This window comes from Ahaetulla prasina, chromosome 1, assembly GCF_028640845.1.
Source record: "Ahaetulla prasina isolate Xishuangbanna chromosome 1, ASM2864084v1, whole genome shotgun sequence".
NCBI classification, from domain to species: Eukaryota; Metazoa; Chordata; class Lepidosauria; order Squamata; family Colubridae; genus Ahaetulla; species Ahaetulla prasina.
In genome coordinates, this window is record NC_080539.1 from 296,611,016 (window position 1) to 296,626,015 (window position 15,000).

Below are 15,000 nucleotides of genomic sequence, written 5' to 3' on the forward strand. Positions count from 1 at the left end.
GTGGTACTAGCACTTCACGTGATCTTGATTCTATCCCTCTGTTTATGCAGCCCAGAACTGTGTTGGCTTTTTTAACAGCTGCTGCACACTGCTGGCTCATATCTAGATGGTTATCCACTAGGACTCCAAGATCCCTCTCACAGGTACTACTATTGAGCAAGGTACCACATATACGGTACTGGTGCATTTTGTTTTTGGCCTAAATGTAGAACCTTACTTTTTCACTGTTGAATTTCATTTTGTTAGATAGCGCCCAATGTTCAAGTCTGTCAAGATCTTTCTGTAACTTGAGCCTATCTTCTGGAGTGTTAGCTATTCCTGCCAGCTTGGTGTCATCTGCAAATTTGATGAGTTCCCCATCTATCCCTCGTCCAAGTCATTGATGAAGATGTTGAAGAGTACTGGGCCTAAAACAGAGCCTTGGGGTACTCCACTGCATACTTCCCTCCATGTGGATGTAGTTCCGTTGAGGACTACACGTTGAGTGCGGTTGGTCAGCCAGTTACGAATCCATCTGGTGGTGGTGCTGTCTAACCCACATTTTCTACTTTATCAAATGCTTTACTGAAGTCCAAGTAAATTATATCAACAGCATTCCTCTGTATGTTTGTGCTTTTAAGCCACTATTCTAAAATGGTGCATCACACTGGTTCCTTAAGGCAGTAAGATTACCATGGACAGAGGAAGGAATGTCACTCTATTCTGGAGCATAGGTTCTAGAGTCTCAACATCTTTTTTACATCGTGGCGACCAAAACTGGATGCAATATTCCAAGTGTGGCCTTACCAAGGCATTATAAAGTGGTACTAGCACTTCACGTGATCTTGATTCTATCCCTCTGTTTATGCAGCCCAGAACTGTGTTGGCTTTTTAACAGCTGCTGCACATTGCTGGCTCATATCTAGATGGTTATCCACTAGGACTCCAAGATCCCTCTCACAGGTACTACTATTGAGCAAGGTACCACATATACGGTACTGGTGCATTTTGTTTTTGGCCTAAATGTAGAACCTTACTTTTTTCACTGTTGAATTTCATTTTGTTAGATAGCGCCCAATGTTCAAGTCTGTCAAGATCTTTCTGTATTCTATTCTATTCTATTCTATTCTATTCTATTCTATTCTATTCTATTCTATTCTATTCTATTCTATTCTATTCTATTCTATTCTATTCTATTCTATTCTATTCTATTCTATTCTATTCTATTCTTTTCTATTCTATTCTATTCTATTCTATTCTATTCTATTCTATTCTATTCTATTCTATTCTATTCTATTCTATTCTATTCTATTCTATTCTATTCTATTCTATCCTATTCTATTCTATTCTATTCTATTCTATTCTATTCTATTCTATTCTATTCTATTCTATTCTATTCTATTCTATTCTATTCTATTCTATTCTATTCTATTCTATTCTATTCTATTCTATTCTATTCTATTCTATTCTATTCTATTCTATTCTATTCTATTCTATTCTATTCTATTCTATTCTATTCTATTCTATTCTATTCTATTCTATTCTATTCTATTCTATTCTATTCTATTCTATTCTATTCTATTCTATTCTATTCTATTCTATTCTATTCTATTCTATTCTATTCTATTCTATTCTATTCTATTCTATTCTATTCTATTCTATTCTATTCTATTCTATTCTATTCTATTCTATTCTATTCTATTCTATTCTATTCTATTCTATTCTATTCTATTCTATTCTATTCTATTCTATTCTATTCTATTCTATTCTATTCTATTCTATTCTATTCTATTCTATTCTATTCTATTCTATTCTATTCTATTCTATTCTATTCTATTCTATTCTATTCTATTCTATTCTATTCTATTCTATTCTATTCTATTCTATTCTATTCTATTCTATTCTATTCTATTCTATTCTATTCTATTCTATTCTATTCTATTCTATTCTATTCTATTCTATTCTATTCTATTCTATTCTATTCTATTCTATTCTATTCTATTCTATTCTATTCTATTCTATTCTATTCTATTCTATTCTATTCTATTCTATTCTATTCTATTCTATTCTATTCTATTCTATTCTATTCTATTCTATTCTATTCTATTCTATTCTATTCTATTCTATTCTATTCTATTCTATTCTATTCTATTCTATTCTATTCTATTCTATTCTATTCTATTCTATTCTATTCTATTCTATTCTATTCTATTCTATTCTATTCTATTCTATTCTATTCTATTCTATTCTATTCTATTCTATTCTATTCTATTCTATTCTATTCTATTCTATTCTATTCTATTCTATTCTATTCTATTCTATTCTATTCTATTCTATTCTATTCTATTCTATTCTATTCTATTCTATTCTATTCTATTCTATTCTATTCTATTCTATTCTATTCTATTCTATTCTATTCTATTCTATTCTATTCTATTCTATTCTATTCTATTCTATTCTATTCTATTCTATTCTATTCTATTCTATTCTATTCTATTCTATTCTATTCTATTCTATTCTATTCTATTCTATTCTATTCTATTCTATTCTATTCTATTCTATTCTATTCTATTCTATTCTATTCTATTCTATTCTATTCTATTCTATTCTATTCTATTCTATTCTATTCTATTCTATTCTATTCTATTCTATTCTATTCTATTCTATTCTATTCTATTCTATTCTATTCTATTCTATTCTATTCTATTCTATTCTATTCTATTCTATTCTATTCTATTCTATTCTATTCTATTCTATTCTATTCTATTCTATTCTATTCTATTCTATTCTATTCTATTCTATTCTATTCTATTCTATTCTATTCTATTCTATTCTATTCTATTCTATTCTATTCTATTCTATTCTATTCTATTCTATTCTATTCTATTCTATTCTATTCTATTCTATTCTATTCTATTCTATTCTATTCTATTCTATTCTATTCTATTCTATTCTATTCTATTCTATTCTATTCTATTCTATTCTATTCTATTCTATTCTATTCTATTCTATTCTATTCTATTCTATTCTATTCTATTCTATTCTATTCTATTCTATTCTATTCTATTCTATTCTATTCTATTCTATTCTATTCTATTCTATTCTATTCTATTCTATTCTATTCTATTCTATTCTATTCTATTCTATTCTATTCTATTCTATTCTATTCTATTCTATTCTATTCTATTCTATTCTATTCTATTCTATTCTATTCTATTCTATTCTATTCTATTCTATTCTATTCTATTCTATTCTATTCTATTCTATTCTATTCTATTCTATTCTATTCTATTCTATTCTATTCTATTCTATTCTATTCTATTCTATTCTATTCTATTCTATTCTATTCTATTCTATTCTATTCTATTCTATTCTATTCTATTCTATTCTATTCTATTCTATTCTATTCTATTCTATTCTATTCTATTCTATTCTATTCTATTCTATTCTATTCTATTCTATTCTATTCTATTCTATTCTATTCTATTCTATTCTATTCTATTCTATTCTATTCTATTCTATTCTATTCTATTCTATTCTATTCTATTCTATTCTATTCTATTCTATTCTATTCTATTCTATTCTATTCTATTCTATTCTATTCTATTCTATTCTATTCTGTTATCCACTAGGACTCCAAGATCCCTCTCACAGGTACTACTATTGAGCAAGGTACCACATATACGGTACTGGTGCATTTTGTTTTTGGCCTAAATGTAGAACCTTACTTTTTCACTGTTGAATTTCATTTTGTTAGATAGCGCCCAATGTTCAAGTCTGTCAAGATCTTTCTGTAACTTGAGCCTATCTTCTGGAGTGTTAGCTATTCCTGCCAGCTTGGTGTCATCTGCAAATTTGATGAGTTCCCCATCTATCCCTCGTCCAAGTCATTGATGAAGATGTTGAAGAGTACTGGGCCTAAAACAGAGCCTTGGGGTACTCCACTGCATACTTCCCTCCATGTGGATGTAGTTCCGTTGAGGACTACACGTTGAGTGCGGTTGGTCAGCCAGTTACGAATCCATCTGGTGGTGGTGCTGTCTAACCCACATTTTCTACTTTATCTAGTAGTAGGTTATGGTCTACTTTATCAAATGCTTTACTGAAGTCCAAGTAAATTATATCAACAGCATTCCTCTGGTCTACTAATTTTGTCATTTTGTCAAAGAATGCGATAAGATTAGTCTGGCATGATCTGTTTTGACAAACCCATGTTGGCTTTTGGTTATTACTTTGTTTGCTTCTAGGTGTTCGGTGATTCGTTGCTTGATTATCTTTTCCAGAATCTTCCCGGTATTGAGGTCAGACTGATAGGTCTGTAGTTTCCTGGATCTGTTTTTCCTTTTTGAAGATGGGAACTACATCAGCTCTTTTCCAGTCCTCTGGCAGCTCCCTGTGCTCCAGGATCTTTGAAAGATATAGTTCAGTGCTTCTGAGATCACGTCTGCCAGTTCCTTCAGAACCTTGGGGTGTAATCCATCCGGTCCTGGTGGTTTGAACTCGTCTAGGGTAGACAGGTGTTCACTTACCATTTTCTTCCCTATTTTAACTTGTGTTTCTAATCTGTTTTTGTAGTGCTGTTTTTGATAGGTTGGATTGTTTTTCCTTTTGTGTAAAGACAGATGCAAAATATGAGTTAAGTAGATCTGCTTTCTCCCTGTTGCTTGTCATCTTCTTGCCATTTTCTCCCAGCAATGGGCCAATTGTTTCCTTGACTTTTTTCTTGTTTTTAACATGTTGGAAGAAGCTTTTTATTATTTTTACTTTTGTCGCTAGCCTTTGTTCATTGTGAGCCTTAGCTTTCCTCACTTCATCTTTACAGGCTCGGGCTGTTGCTGATATTCTGCCTTAGTTATTTGCCCCTCTTTCCACTTTTTATATTTGTCCTTTTGTCTTTCAATTTGTCAGATAGTTCTTTATGCATCCATGCTGGTTTCTTTTGTGATCTACTATTTTCTTCTTCATTGGTATTGTGTTAGACTGTGCTTTTATACCCCATTTGGCAGAATTAAATAATATGATGTCCATGAGCATCAAGATGTACACAAGGCTCCAGGACCCTGATTTTAAAACCGTCTTTCAGATTCTTCTGTTTAAAAAATATATAGGAAAAAGGCATGTTGAAATGCAAATGGACAGCCTCTAGCATTATCACTATTTTCAGTAATGTTTTGGATTCTACACTGATGGTGAATAATGGCAACTCAAGGTCTTGTTTAGAAGCATTCTCAACTGCCCAGAAAAAAAAAATCAAGACGAAAGAGAGAATTCTAAGGAGGCAGAGGGGACGGCAGAAGTAATTTCACCCACTGTTTCATAACTGACTGTATCCCCAATGGCACCCAAAACATGCTCTCCAGATATTAAGGAACTATCCAATCTACACTATCATATGCATTTGTTTATATATTACATATGTTGTTCATGTAAGCACATTTAATCACCTATTTAAACACTTGTAAAATTTAATAGTAAATAGATGATTGGGAAGCCTTTGTGGTGCAGTGGTTAGACACTGGACTAGTACTGAGGAGACTCAAATTCTAATTCATCCACCACCACAGAAACTCATTGGGTTATTATGGGCCAATCATTCTCTTTCAACCTGGCTTCCTACCTGCTTATGCTGTAACAAAATAAATAAATAAATAAATAAATAAATAAATAAATAAATAAATAAATAAATAAATAAATAAATAAATAAATAAATAAATAAATAAATAAATAAATAAATAAATAAATAAATAAATAAATAAATAAATAAATAAATAAATAAATAAATAAATAAATAAATAAATAAATAAATAAATAAATAAATAAATAAATAAATAAATAAATAAATAAATAAATAAATAAATAAATAAATAAATAAATAAATAAATAAATAAATAAATAAATAAATAAATAAATAAATAAATAAATAAATAAATAAATAAATAAATAAATAAATAAATAAATAAATAAATAAATAAATAAATAAATAAATAAATAAATAAATAAATAAATAAATAAATAAATAAATAAATAAATAAATAAATAAATAAATAAATAAATAAATAAATAAATAAATAAATAAATAAATAAATAAATAAATAAATAAATAAATAAATAAATAAATAAATAAATAAATAAATAAATAAATAAATAAATAAATAAATAAATAAATAAATAAATAAATAAATAAATAAATAAATAAATAAATAAATAAATAAATAAATAAATAAATAAATAAATAAATAAATAAATAAATAAATAAATAAATAAATAAATAAATAAATAAATAAATAAATAAATAAATAAATAAATAAATAAATAAATAAATAAATAAATAAATAAATAAATAAATAAATAAATAAATAAATAAATAAATAAATAAATAAATAAATAAATAAATAAATAAATAAATAAATAAATAAATAAATAAATAAATAAATAAATAAATAAATAAATAAATAAATAAATAAATAAATAAATAAATAAATAAATAAATAAATAAATAAATAAATAAATAAATAAATAAATAAATAAATAAATAAATAAATAAATAAATAAATAAATAAATAAATAAATAAATAAATAAATAAATAAATAAATAAATAAATAAATAAATAAATAAATAAATAAATAAATAAATAAATAAATAAATAAATAAATAAATAAATAAATAAATAAATAAATAAATAAATAAATAAATAAATAAATAAATAAATAAATAAATAAATAAATAAATAAATAAATAAATAAATAAATAAATAAATAAATAAATAAATAAATAAATAAATAAATAAATAAATAAATAAATAAATAAATAAATAAATAAATAAATAAATAAATAAATAAATAATTAACACAAATAAAGCAGATGAAGTGCAGGTTTCAATTCAAGGCTTCTACACCAAGCCTGAACCAGAATGGAATCTGGCTCCCTATTTAAGAAAGTCCAAGGTGGTTCTTTTTTCTTCCCTTACCACATTATTAAGTACATGAGAAATATGAACCTTATTGTTCAAGAAAACATATCCACCAAACTTGCAAGCTGAGTCTAATCAAAACTCCAGAACAACTTATGCATTAGCAAAATGGTTTTTTGGGGGAAGATCCTTCAGTTTAGTTTCTCCGCTATTTTTATCCTTGAATTTCCTCCCATTTTATATCTCTCCATCAACCTCAGTTACTCAGTCAACAATACAAAAGATGTTAAGTGCTCTTGTTGGGTCTTGTCTTGATGTCTGTACTGTGTTTGGATTAAGGTTCAAATTTGCAAGTTCAAATTGATCGTGAAAAATACAATTATTTTTAAAGTGGACTAATCAACTAGTTGTCTTGGAGGTACTTAAATTAGTGCTTTTATACCCCATTTGGCAGAATTAAATAATATGATGTCCATGAGCATCAAAATGTACACTAGGCTCCAGGACCCTGATTTTAAAACCGTCTTTCAGATTCTTCTGTTTAAAAAATATATAGGAAAAAGGCATGTTGAAATGCAAATGGACAGCCTCTAGCATTATCACTATTTTCAGTAATGTTTTGGATCCTACACTGATGGTGAATAATGGCAACTCAAGGTCTTGTTTAGAAGCATTCTCAACTGCCCAGAAAAAAAAAAATCAAGACGAAAGAGAGAATTCTAAGGAGGCAGAGGGGACGGCAGAAGTAATTTCACCCACTGTTTCATAACTGACTGTATCCCCAATGGCACCCAAAACATGCTCTCCAGATATTAAAGAACTATCCAATCTACACTATCATATGCATTTGTTTAGATATTACATGTGTTGTTCATGTAAGCACATTTAATCACCTATTTAAACACTTGTAAAATTTAATAGTAAATAGATGATTGGGAAGCCTTTGTGGTGCAGTGGTTAGACACTGGATTAGTACTGAGGAGACTCAAATTTTAATTCATCCACCACCACAGAAACTCATTGGGTGATTATGGGCCAATCATTCTCTTTCAACCTGGCTTCCTACCTGCTTATGCTGTAACAAAATAAAATAAGGAAAAAGAGTCCAATGTACGTCATCTTGGTCGAGATGGTATATAAGTATAAAAACTTTCCCCTCACTTCTCACCTGCAGTGAGTTCATCACACCGTTGGCCAGGACAGCCATTTTGCCAGCAACCGACTTTACTCCCTGCTTGAACTGAGCAATGTCTGCTGCAGGTAGTACATTTCCAATGGAGACACCACCTGCAGGGAAGAAAAAATATGAAACCTTATAGAGCTTTGCCAAATAAAGAAGCTACGCTTATGAGAGAGAACTTAAGTGCTTGAACTCGCACATTTTTACTTTACTCATTGCTCTATACCAAACTGTCCTCAATATGGAACTGAGGGCAGCAAAGCCATGGTGTTGAGTCATGAATTATCACAGCGCAGTTGCAAAAGAATAATCCTTTTTGGTTTTCGATGGACATACCCAAATTTGCTGTTTCAGATTCTCCAAAAAGATCCACAGAACTAATGGCATTGCTTCCTGAGAGCTGCTGGAGTCGGGATCTGGCCTCATACTAGTGGAAATAAAAAAGATTTAAAAAAAAAATGGAAATACAAAGATTTTAAAAAATAAGATGGGGGGGGGAAGCTAATATTGATCTGGAACATTGCTATTTACAATGGATGGAAATAGGCCTCTCTGTGGGCAGAGAAATCATAGAAAACCTACCTCAGCATCAACTTCTCGCCCAAAGAACATGTCAGATGAGATGGCTTTGGCACCTGCAAACTTCTGTCGAGCTTCGTTAGTCTCTACTACTGATACCTTGCTCTCCGTTTCTCTTCTGTTGGTTGATCTGAGTAGAAGAGAAAAGCACTGAAATCCTTCACTGACTATAAATTTCAAGCAGATCCCTTCTACTCCCCATTCACAGAGCTCCACATTAGAGCAAAGAAGTGTAGTCCCCTTACTTTACCTGTCACCAATGGGTCGGATGCTTGACACTGTAATGTCTGTCTCCTCTTCTCTTTTGTCAAGTCCCCAGGAGGGCATTTCTGTTTCCCATTGTGAACCAAAACCATCTCCCAGTGAGAATGGATTATCTTTGTACCTAGGAACAAATGCGAGAAAGACATCTATGCAGGTCAGTTAGAGAAATACTAACAGAACTAAAAACTCAGCAAAGCTTAGTCGTACTTGGGTGGTCCAGATGTGAAGCTGCCTGTATCTTCAAAGAGGCCCAGCTGAGACCGAGAGGACTTTACACTTGCTGGTGTTTCTTGTTCTATTACTTGCATCTCAGACAGGACAGAATGCGAAATGGAACTAGAAGAAACAATACAAAGTTAAAAGGCCTGGCAGAACTACATACTTCCAAATATTTCTTCAACACTAGAATTACCTTGGAACGTATCACTTTCCACTTACTTAAAACAAATTGCTTTTGCCATTTGATGACAGTTCGTCTAGTTTAAAGAGAGCCTTCTGGATATTTTCGTGATCCTTTTGGTTTTCCCACCCAAAATAATTTAATAGCACTCATAAATTTGGCTGGTTCACTACTTAGGCCTAAGTCAATTTGTCTATGAACAAATCAGAACATATTGGTTTCAACAATGAACCTTGAAGGACTCAAGTTCTTACTTCCATCTGTTGAGAAAATGACCCATTCATTCCTACACCATCTGTTTTTCACCAGTTACCATAGTAATCCATAAATGTACAGGGCTGCTTAGCCTATAACAGCTAAGTTTACTGAACAGCCTTTGATAACGTGTCAAAGTTTTTTTGAAAATCCAACTATACAAGAGCAACAGAGTTCTTTTTAACTTATTTGCTTGATGATAGTCTAAAACAGGGACTGACATCTTTAGGCCTATGAACTGGAGGTAGCCCACCACTCAAATCATCTGGTCCACAGTCCCAAATATAAATACATATATATGTATAGTCATGTGAAAAAGTACACCCTCTTTGAGTTCTGTGGTTTTATGTATCAGTACATAGTAAAAATCACCTGGTCCTTAGCAGTTCTTAAAAGTAAGTAAATCCAAAGAAAAATAAAATGGAGAAACCATTTGTGAAAAACTAAATACATCTTATGATTCAATAGCTTGTAGAACCACCTTTAGCAGCAGTAACTTGAAGTAATCATTTTCTGTATGACTTTATTAGCCTCCCAGATCATTGTGGAAGAATTTTGGTCCACTCTTCTTTACAACATTGTTCATTGAGGTTTGTGAGCATTCCTTTATGCACAATTCTCTTGAGGTCCCGCCACAGTATGGGTTGACGTCTGGACTTTGCAACACCCTGATTCTTTTTCCCCCCCAGTCATTCTGTTGTAGTTGCTAGTGTTCTTGGGATCATTGCCATGCTGAATGACCCAATGTCAGCCCATCTTTAGCTGTTGGACAGATGGCCTCACATTTGACTCTGAAATACTTTGGTATACAGAGAAGTTCATGGTCGACTAAATGACTGCAAGATGCCCAGGTCCTGTGGCTGCAAAACAAACCCAAATCATCACCCCTCCATAATTGTACTTAATGGTTGGTACAAGATGTTTGTGCTGATATGCTGTGTCTGGTTTTCACCAAATGTGGCACTGAGCATTATGGCCAAACATTTCCACATTAGTCTCATCTATTCAAAGAACAGTGTCCCAGACATCTTGTGATTTGTTCAGGAATGGTGGTGGCATAGCCTTTGGCCCTATATGAAGAAGGCTGGCAAAGTCTTTTTTAAAATAACCTCCAAAAGAATTTTCTTTGTCGAATCCATGCAAAACTTCAGAACTTGTTTTGTTCTGTGCTTAATTACTGTTTACTATTGGTTTGCTTGCAACAGACCTTAAGATGACTGCTCCACAGGGTAAATTTCCCCAAACTCCCTTGAGTTTCTTATTTAAATTATATTACATTAGGGATTTCCAGTCTTCTTAAAGTGAGCTTAAATTGAGCAAAAAAACCTAGGTATTTTTTGCTAAGATAATAATTCAATAATAATTTGACAGTGTTTATAAGAACTTTTAGGTAGATTCCATCAGAACCTGATGAATTGTTCCAATGTCATGTCTCAAGCTGACCTACAATACCTTCCCTTGTTCCTTCAAATGGCTTTAATGCTTCCAATCCTCTACCTAAAAAAATCCATACAAGCTCAGGCAGTTTCCCTATATTTTCTATAGAGAAGACAGATGCAAAGGACTTGGCTCAATTTATCTGCAATGCCTATTATCTCCATATCCCTGAGAATCTCTTTTACTTTTCTGGTCCAGCGATTTCAGTGGCTGGTTTTCTGCTTCAAAAACATTCAAATAAGTTCATAATAAGTTCTTTATCCCTTTTTGTTTGGCCATGTTGTCTTCATTTCTTTTTCTGCATCATCTTTTATTTATTTATAAAATTTATAGGCTGCCCATCTTCCCTCAAGATAACTGGGCAGTAGCATCGTCATCATCATCCTTTTTAATCTTTGTTTATTATCCTTTTCTATTATAGTTTGTGCTTTATTTGTTAAAAAAAGCTTTCCCTAACTTGTACAGATTTCTGAACATTATTTGACTATCAGGTTAGTCTCTGGCTGACTTTTCTTACTGCAATTTCTTATTCCAAGGACCACAATATAAATGAAGGGGGCTGAATATATACAGCATCCAAATAGCCTTTGGAAAGAGCAAAGGCACAGATCAGGCCTGCTGAGATTGCTAACAGCTTCAGTCAGGCATGAAACAGAAGGGGAAACCATGTTTTTATTCTCCAATAAAGTAAAGTACCTTCTGGACACCAAACCCATGCCTAGTCTTTCAGCCTGCTCACGCTTCTTCCCTTCTAAGTTTTGAAGTTTCTTCTCCTCCTTCTTCCGATCAATTTGGAGCTCTTGATAGGCCAATCTCATTGAGGCCACTCTGTGAGAAAGACATCACACAAGCATCACCAAACCACAGAGTTTGGTTCCTCCATAGTGTTCCAGCCCACGTTTTGAATATAAATATCAGAACTGAGACCAGAGAAGCTGAAAAGTATCATGATCCAGACTCTCTTCATGTGCAGGCACTAGCCGTTATTTTATTTATAAATTCTCAGATCTGAATTGGGCATCACATCTTTTATTTATTTATTTATTTATTTATTTATTTATTTATTTATTTATTTATTTATTTATTTATTTATTTATTTATTTATTTATTTATTTATTTATTTATAAAATTTATAGGCTGCCCATCTTCCCTCAAGATAACTGGGCAGCATCATCGTCATCATCATCCTTTTTAATCTTTGTTTATTACCCTTTGTTTATTACCCTTTTCTATTATAGTTTGTGCTTTATTTGTTAAAAAAAGCTTTCCCTAACTTGTACAGATTTCTGAACATTATTTGACTATCAGATTAGTCTCTGGCTGACTTTTCTTACTGCAATTTCTTATTCCAAGGACCACAATATAAATCACCCCTATGAAGGGGGCTGAATATATACAGCATCCAAATAGCCTTTGGAAAGAGCAAAGGCACAGATCAGGCCTGCTGAGATTGCTAACAGCTTCAGTCAGGCATGAAACAGAAGGGGAAACCATGTTTTTATTCTCCAATAAAGTAAAGTACCTTCTGGACACCAAGCCCATGCCTAGTCTTTCAGCCTGCTCACGCTTCTTCCCTTCTAAGTTTTGAAGTTTCTTCTCCTCCTTCTTCCGATCAATTTGGAGCTCTTGATAGGCCAATCTCATTGAGGCCACTCTGTGAGAAAGACATCACACAAGCATCACCAAACCACAGAGTTTGGTTCCTCCATAGTGTCCCAGCCCACGTTTTGAATATAAATATCAGAACTGAGACCAGAGAAGCTGAAAAGTATCATGATCCAGACTCTATTCATGTGCAGGCACTAGCCATTATTTTATTTATAAATTCTCAGATCTGAATTGGGCATATCTTTTTTTATGCTTCCTGAATTCGTTCTCCAGTTCAATCCCCTTGTGAGCAAATCTATTTGTATCCTAACTTATGGATGCTAGATATAAAAGCCACTCACATAGATTCCTCCGCTTGCTTCCTGTACTCAGCTGCTTGTTGCTCTTTCAGCTTTTCTGCCATCTGGGCTTGCCTTTCAACTTCTGTAAAACTCTGACTGCTCACTTTCTGAGCTCCAAGACCTTTTTTGGCTCCCAGCTAAAGAAAAGGAAGCAGAAGACAATGTGAAAGTCACTGAACCTTAAACATCAGAGGAATTTGCATGAATTACAGCAACCTATGCAAGGGCACAATAGAAATCGAGATATCCATTTATCATTCCATTTCAGAATTACTTTATTACAGAAAGCAAAGATACAAAACAATATCTTCAATTTTGCAAGCTTTGCTGTATGAACCAAAAGTGTTTATGTGTGTGGGGGTGGGAGTGGTGTTGGGAGGGGCATCTATTATCTTTGCTCCAAGATTACACCAGAAAGTCAAACGCAAAACATAAATATATTAATTTCTGAGGTGAAGAAACCATCTGTCCATGACAGTTAACCCACATTAAAAATAAACACAGGGTTACAGTAATCCCCCAAGAGCTAAATCCATGGCATTAAGAGGACCATTTCAAACTATTGGTATGTAGAAAGGTTTCCAGAGAACTGGATAATGATGCTGTCCGCTAGGAGCAGAAGAAATGAAAGAGAAGAATGAGGCAAATCCTCGTTAGCTTGCAGAAAAAACAGGCAGCAGTCACGGCAGAAAAGGAAGTTCTCGCAAACCGTCACTCAGAAAGGACACAACTCTGCCAAACAAAGCAAGCAAGTGCATGCCATGGAAAGGCCAGGTCTCTGAAAACAAACTTACCCCTTTTTTTGCTCCACCTGCCTTTTTCTTTCCAATAAGGGAAGGCTTTATTTCTGCAATAAAGGCAACCAATGAAGGATGAGCTTAAGCTGCTGTGAATACTAATACTCATCACAATATTTCAAAATTTTAATGGTTAAAAGACTACCATGGCCAAGTGTCCTATAAACATTGTTAATATACCCAGCAGCTCCAGCAGCAGCACACGTATTCAGTGTCAATATGACCAGCCATAACATGCAATTTCAAATTAGTAACCACTTGGGCCTCCCCTTCCAGGTAAGAAAGTGATAGAATTATGACACTAAGACGTGGTGACTTTGGTAGACAGTGAGCTCAGAAGTGTCTGTGGGAAAAGCCCAGTAGAAACAAAGTATTGCTATAAACTTAAAAGAGCCATATGTTGCAGGTTGCTCAGTAGTTTCCACACAACCAAAGCAAGGAGAATATAACTGTTCACGTTGTGCCAGGTGTATCCACTTAACTAATTGCCCAAATTCCAGAGGCAAAATGTAATCTAATTTTCATTGCTAAGTAAGAGCAATTCCTTCCATGTTGGGTTGAGATCTTAAAAGGTGCAAGACAGATAAACTTAGAGCTGGAAGCAGAACCACAGAAATGGAAGGCAAATAGTCCATATGGAGCCAGTTACCTCTGGCCGGAGCTGCCCCTTGTGGAGACAGACACATGGATGCGTCTGAAGGAGAAAGAGACATGCATGTATTTCATTCTAAAAAGATGTTTAGATGAAGGTTGAGATACAAGTCTGACCTTCAGCAAAATATCCCACACAAGAATGCACTGTGGTCTGGTAAATTGTCAATATTGGAAATACTGAATAGACTCAGAGATAAGCTCCGGATGTGAATCCCTCTTTGTGAAGTGGGGCCTGGGGAGGCAGGTGGGCTTGCTGATCACGTACCTGGCTCCTTGCTACGTGACAGCAGCCCTGCCCGAGCTGCTGGATATAATCGCCGAGATGGCGGTTGAGACCCCCAGACTTATGGTCATGGGGGATTTCAATCTGCCATCGGTGGGGGAGGAGTCCATGGCAGCTCGGGAGTTCATGGCTTCCATGATGGCCCTGGACCTGACCCAGTTAGTGACGGGTCCCACTCACATCGGGGGAAACACTCTGGACTTGATTTTCGTCTCTGGACAGTGGTTGAATGATCTGGAATTAGGGGATATAGTACTAAACCCTTGTCATGGTTGGATCATTCTCTCCTTCAACTCGACTTTCGAACCGCCG

At 33.1% G+C, this 15,000-nt stretch overlaps 2 protein-coding genes across 3 annotated transcripts in view; one reads left to right on the forward strand and one right to left on the reverse strand.

The window, feature by feature from the left end:
- Positions 1–666, forward strand: part of CSTPP1 (centriolar satellite-associated tubulin polyglutamylase complex regulator 1) — a 170,031-nt gene extending 169,365 nt beyond the window's left edge. The window contains exon 9 of the mRNA XM_058161984.1: positions 621–666. Within this exon, the coding sequence (XP_058017967.1) occupies positions 621–666 (46 nt within the window). The remainder of the gene's footprint in view (positions 1–620) is intronic.
- A 7,162-nt stretch (positions 667–7,828) lies between these two features.
- The window catches only part of ARFGAP2 (ADP ribosylation factor GTPase activating protein 2), a 24,875-nt gene continuing 17,703 nt past the window's right edge, over positions 7,829–15,000 (reverse strand). The window contains exons 8-16 of one of the 2 annotated variants that reach the window (XM_058161791.1): positions 14,401–14,445; positions 13,749–13,801; positions 12,955–13,091; positions 12,528–12,659; positions 9,121–9,249; positions 8,900–9,034; positions 8,653–8,779; positions 8,407–8,497; positions 7,829–8,177 (exon numbers count right to left, since the gene is read on the reverse strand). In XM_058161791.1, the coding sequence (XP_058017774.1) occupies positions 7,930–8,177; positions 8,407–8,497; positions 8,653–8,779; positions 8,900–9,034; positions 9,121–9,249; positions 12,528–12,659; positions 12,955–13,091; positions 13,749–13,801; positions 14,401–14,445 (1,097 nt within the window). In that variant the 3' untranslated portion in view covers positions 7,829–7,929. The remainder of the gene's footprint in view (positions 8,178–8,406; positions 8,498–8,652; positions 8,780–8,899; positions 9,035–9,120; positions 9,250–12,527; positions 12,660–12,954; positions 13,092–13,748; positions 13,802–14,400; positions 14,446–15,000) is intronic. The other variant, XM_058161792.1, reaches the window with a different exon arrangement.